This window comes from Arachis duranensis, chromosome 10 (genome assembly GCF_000817695.3).
Source record: "Arachis duranensis cultivar V14167 chromosome 10, aradu.V14167.gnm2.J7QH, whole genome shotgun sequence".
In the NCBI taxonomy this organism is placed as follows: domain Eukaryota; kingdom Viridiplantae; phylum Streptophyta; class Magnoliopsida; order Fabales; family Fabaceae; genus Arachis; species Arachis duranensis.
The window spans coordinates 103046131-103052344 of NC_029781.3; the positions used below are offsets into that span (position 1 = coordinate 103046131).

A 6214-nucleotide genomic window follows, 5' to 3' on the forward strand; every position below is an offset into this window, starting at 1 on the left:
GGAAAAAAAATATAAATAATGACAAACTTAAGAAATTCAATCCCTTTCTTAAAAGAAGTTACATTTTTTTAAGTGTATCATTATTTGGATATTTTTTTTACATGATCTACATTTTTTTTTGGTCAGGATCTACATTTTTTAAACTAAACCTTTTAGTACTTGGACCAAAAAGAAAACCTAGTACAAAAAATGTAACTTTTAATATCTTTGGATCACGCTATTTCTTCTGGGCCTTTTATTTTTTTCCCTTTTTTTCTAAAAAAATTCTTTTTGTTATCACACTTCACACAAGAAATTTCTCTCACTAGAAAGTCACTTTAATATCTTTGCAACACTTTTTTGCACTTTATTTCTGACGTCATTCCCATCTTGGCTCTGGTTCTCCCTTTTTGGCTGACTCATCTGCCAGCTGTTACAACCCTAGCATTCTTTCTTCTATTCCCATTGGACCAATTTTCTTTGTTAGTTTTTTTTAAGTTATGTGAAATTTATTCAATACTTATAATCCTGATTAAAATCTTATTTTAAATTTATAATAACACTCAAATTTTTTATATTGCAATAAAATATAAAATATAAAATTAATTTTAACGAATTGATAAAATAAATATTTTATATAATTATTTAATTATATATTTTTTAAATAATTATTTATACTATCAATATTAAATTTTTTTATTATTAACATAATTAAATATACGTATAAAATTATTTTACATTGATATTGTATTAAATATTATTATTATTATTATTATTAATAACCGTGTTAATAGTATCATCAATAGCAATTCAAATTAATGTTTCTAGAAGTACACCACTAGAAAAAGTTTCCAGAAGTAATTCTGAAAAAGAAACATTATATTTTTTTTATCTTTCTAGCTTTAATTTGATAAGTAGATATTTATTTATATTATTTAATATTTTCATTGTTTACTTATATTTTTTTTTCGGTAATTCCAAATAATTATTTTGTTACAATCACGTGTATGAATAAAAGAACTGATGAAAAACATTTTTAATTTTAAATAAATGTGCAAATTAATTTTTATTCTTATTATTTTAACATATTTTTCTCTTTTATTAATAAGTTACCGACGAAAAAAATAACTAATATTGATAAAATAAAAATATAAAAATGAGAATAATTTAGAAAAGAGGGTATTAAAAATCAAAATTCATTACATGAAGTGTTATCATATTATTGAATGAAAATATAAATAAACCAAAATTAAAAGGTACACATCAAAACAATGTTGTGAATCAGAATCAAACTACCGAATATAATATAAGAAATAAATTCAACTTTCACATGTTAGTGTCAAGTGATCACTGGTGCATGAATCAAGATTAGATATTTAATCGGATTAAAAAAAGAAGCAAAAAGGGTAAAGTGATAAGAAGGGATTTATATAATATAATATTGTGTACGGTCCAATGTATTGAATTTCGTCCAGTGACATATTTCCAAAACATTTAAGAAAAGAAAAAAAAAAAGTATCACTTTTCTTTTTCCCTATGAATAAAGGCCAAGTTTTTTAATGACTTGTATGAGGGGAAGCATAAAGAAGAGACCACACAAAAAATATAATTTAAAAATAGCCAAAAAAATATAATTAAATTACTAATTATTGTTTAATATATACTTGATATAATTATTTAAAAATATATATTTTTTAACAAAATTTATGTTAATTAATCGTNTCTTTGTGCTTTTTGCAGGGTGACCTTTTCTTCAGAGTGTTTTGTTTTGTGAAACTTTCACCCTCCTCTTTTTGAATAAAAAGTTTCTGTTGACACAAAAGCCTCTTCTTTTTTTCTCTTTTTTTCTTTAAGTCTGAATCTCAATCTCATTTGTTTCCTTATATAATTATATATATATATATAGAAGTTGGTGAGTGGTGAAGAACTTCACACTTTGCAAGTTTGCATCACAAAAACATCATCATAGTAGTAACATCAAACACAACTACAAAAGATTAATGAGTGGTGCTGGGAACATGTCTGATAATAAGGATCCGGGTATCATGCTCTTTGGCATGAAGATTCCTTTGCCGGAATTTCAGATTCCAGCCAGCTCTCAAATGGGTTGTCAAATTCAGGCAAACTTTGCAGCCATGGTAGATACTTTCTTAAGTTCTTCTCATCTTTGTTTTCTTTTCTTGTAGTAAGATTTTCTTTCTTTCTTTCTTTTGTTTTTTCTTTGCTGGTTAATCTTAAAACAACTTAGGATTAGTTTGGATACTGATTTTGTCTTTGACATTTGACACATAAATATATAAATTCTTTTAGTTATGTAAAAGATACAAAAAAATTCTAGTATTTTCTTTCTTTGTTTCCTAAAAGTAGAAAGAACATATCTATCTCTATCTTTCTATTTTTTTCTCTGTTTTAGAAACAAAATCCAAAAGCAATCTTAGTTATTATCTCTTTTGTTAGGCTGGTATTGATTCTTTTCCAATGAATTGCTTCTTTATGTTTGAAAAAAATGCTTCACCTACTTGAATTTCATTGTATAACCCTTCATGTTCATGCTTCATTATTAAACTATGTTGATTAATTGGAATCCTCATATTAATGGAAGGCAAGACATATTTATCTTATAAGATTAAAAATTTGGTGGATACTCCAATGAAGATTTTATAATTGTCTTTATGTAAAAAAATTTTGTTTACTCTTAAATGATGAATTGTAAGGTTAGATTTTGATATGTTATAAAAGTGTTGTTTTTATTTAAAATGTGATCAACTAAATAAATGACACTTTTATACAAAATATCTTTATAAAAAGATGTTTTTGACATTTTTATTTGAGTAACTTCTTAAAAATTTACTATGTGCACACAAAAATTAGTTATTAAATCAGCTACTAGGTATATAAATGTATAGAATAACTTATTTTTAATATATATTTTATATTTCAATATACATTTTATACGAATGACCGATTTAGTGATTAATTTTTTATGTAAACCTAATATTGTCGTAAAATATTAAGATACAGGACTTAGGAAATTGCTGCATTGTGTAAAGAGATTGAATTTCAAACAAGAGTAATGTTATGTTGTTACTCTCTCCGTTTCTTTTTATCTTTCGTTCTGGAGTTTCGGTACCTTCATAGCTCATGGCATCTGAATGTACCGAAACTCCAGAGTAACAGGTATAAAAAGAAACGGCTCCTAGAGTAAAATTATGATTAGAAATTTTCTCTGACTAATTCATTGCTGATTAATTTTTTAAAATCTTAGAATTCTTGCAGCAACCTGAAGAAGACAGAAGTAGAAACTCAATCTGCTCAAAACTCTGAGCAAGAAAAGAATACTTGCGGATCAAGCTACAGCAAACAAGAATCCAAGAACACTGAGGAAGGAAATGAGGAGAGTAGTAACACAGATCAAGAAAGAAGTTTCAAGAAGCCAGAAAAGATTCTTCAGTGTCCACGCTGCAACAGCTTGGAGACAAAGTTTTGTTATTTCAACAACTACAATGTCAATCAACCGCGGCACTTCTGCAAGAACTGTCAAAGATATTGGACTGCTGGTGGCACGATGAGGAATGTTCCGGTCGGAGCCGGAAGGCGGAAGAATAAGCATCTGGCCTCTCAATTCAGACACATAATAGTATCGGAGGGAACTCCGGCCGCAAGGTTAGAACCAAGAGAAGATTCATCTGGTAACAATGGTTCTGTATTGAAATTTGGTCCAGATGTTCCTCTCTGTGAATCCATGGAGTCAATGCTTAGTCTTCGAGATCAGAAGCCAAATGTTGATGCAGCAAGCTCAGCGAATTCTTATTTTCAAAATGAATCGTTAGAACAAAAGTGTTACTCTATTCCTCAATTTTCTTGGAATCCGGGTTGGAATAATGGTGGTTCTCCGGTGCCTTTGACTTTTCCGGCAACGATGAGGGGAGTTCCAACCATTTCGCCACCGAATATTCCGTTGCAATTTGTTCCTGGAAGTTTCTGGAACAGAACACAAGTGTGGCCTTCACAAACCGCCGCAGTTTCAATAGGATCCAACGGTTGTCTTTCACCCTCTTCCTCTACTACAAGTAACAGTTGCTGCTCCGGCAATGGCTCTCCGACGCTCGGAAAACACACCAGAGATAGTAATGTCTTCATTGACGACGAGAAATCGGAGATATGTGTTTTGGTTCCAAAGACACTTAGAATTGATGGCCCAAATGAGGCTTCAAGAAAGCACTTGTATGAATCAGAAAATGGTGTTTCGAAAAAGGTCGAACAAAAAGGACAAGGCAAAGAGCGTGTATTAGGTGTGTCTCAAATCTTGGAAGCTAACCCTGCAGCAGTTTCTCGTGTTCATGCATTTCAAGAGAGCACACAATGAGTTCCAGCTTTCATTCAGCTGCGTTCGAAACAGAATAAAACAAGACACTGAGACAAAGACAAAAGACAAGCACTAGCAAATTCACGCCATGAGAAACAGAATAAGATACTGAGATAGAGACAAAAGACAAGATATAAGTGAGTTCACTCTGTCTTGTCTTTTGTCTCTATCTCAGTATTACCAAACATCTCGGAATATTTTCGAGTTTGTTGTGGCTTTGAGACACTAATAGTACGGAACCTCACATAACAAACTTGGCATATTCTTGGATTTTGGTTCTCATGGAGAAAAAGTGTTTTGCGGCTAGCATATATATGAAGAATCTTCTTTAATTTTTTAATTATGTCCTGAAAATGATTCTTGAAGTTGCCACAATAAAACAGTGATCCTGCATCACTAATCATTTAAGGTAGTGTAAATTGAAAGTTTAGTGATTATTATTGTATTTAAGCCTATATCATGCAAAATTACTCAGCACTATATAATTTTTTATAACGATGAAAATATCCTTTAAATATTATATAAATATACCAAATTTTACCATTGTATCTTTGATGTAGCCTATGAATAAAAAATACACATTTTAAGAAAAAAAAAACTAATTAATACAACGTTCATTATTATGATTTTCAAGAAAAATTATGAAGAGATGCTCTTCATTGTATTTGAGAATTCATAAATAAAAAAAGAATTTCTTCTAATATTCTTGTCTTATTATTTATATTTTTTTATATTTGATCTTTTACATCCACTTCCATATCATCTCAAGCATAGTTAAACAACTTTACCTTGCACGGTGAACATAATTGGTTGCAATTGTCACAATTAAGCATAAAAGTGTCTTTACTTCATCATTGATAATTGATATTGAGTTAAAGTGCAGTTCTTTTTTCTTTTTCTTTTTTCCACATTAAAGTGCAGTTTTTTTTTTTTTTATTGCATGTGCTTTTTGCCTTTTTCTTTATCTATTTTTAACATGTTTTCTTAATTCGTGCGATAAATCCTTTTGACTTAACCAAAATCCAAAAGTGTATCTTTGTTAAAGCCATGTTTGGGGGGCTTTCTTTTTACGATGAAAAAGACTCCTTTACTTAAGAAGTGAAGATATTTGCGTGTGGAATGTCAGCTTTCATGACTCATTTTGTGTAAAAAGCACTATTAAAAAAATCGATTTATTTGATTAAAGGCATTCTTTAGTTTTAACCTATTATTAAAAGCCCCACAGATTCTTTTTTAAAGTAATATGATAAGCAAAAATAATGAATTGTTGAGATAATATTTAATTTAGTCTCTCAACTTGCACGCCAATCTCAATTTAGTCCTTAAAATTTCAATTGCCTCTATTTAATCTGCAATTTTTTTGAATGTAACACATGTCCCTAACATAATTTTCGACGCATAAACGCTAAGGACAACCAGATGCTACATTAGATTCTGTAAAACATTGTCGTTTTTATTTTGACACTCAAATAGCCTAAAAAACACTATAAGTGGTATTTATTGAAACTTTTCCGTATTTATTGAAACTTTTCCTCCTAAAACAAGTGATTTGACGTCATTTTTAGACGATTTGAGCGCCAAAACCAAAATGGCGTTTTACAAGTTCCAATATGGCATTGGGTTGGTTATGTCAGCGCTTCATTAACGTTTTTTGTGCCGAAAATTGTTCCTAAAATGCAAGTTCAGAGACTAAATTAAATATTAACTCTAAGTTCTAATGAAGTTCACGTGCAAGTTCAAAAACTAAATTGAATATTAACTCTAAGTTCTAATGATCTTCTAATATTTCTCATGATATATATCTAAATATAATTTATCAAAAAATATTAAAATATGTAATATATAACTTTGATTTAGTAACACCAGTTT

General features: G+C 29.3%; 1 protein-coding gene across 1 annotated transcript; it reads left to right on the plus strand.

Annotated features, from left to right (window-relative positions):
• The first annotated feature begins 1937 nt into the window (after positions 1-1937).
• Positions 1938-4370, plus strand: LOC107471907 (cyclic dof factor 3). Its single transcript, XM_016091440.3, has 2 exons — positions 1938-2117; positions 3245-4370. Exons 1-2 carry the CDS (start codon positions 1980-1982, stop codon positions 4343-4345), a joined length of 1239 nt encoding a protein of 412 aa, XP_015946926.1. The 5' UTR covers positions 1938-1979; the 3' UTR covers positions 4346-4370.
• Positions 4371-6214: the final 1844 nt, after the last annotated feature.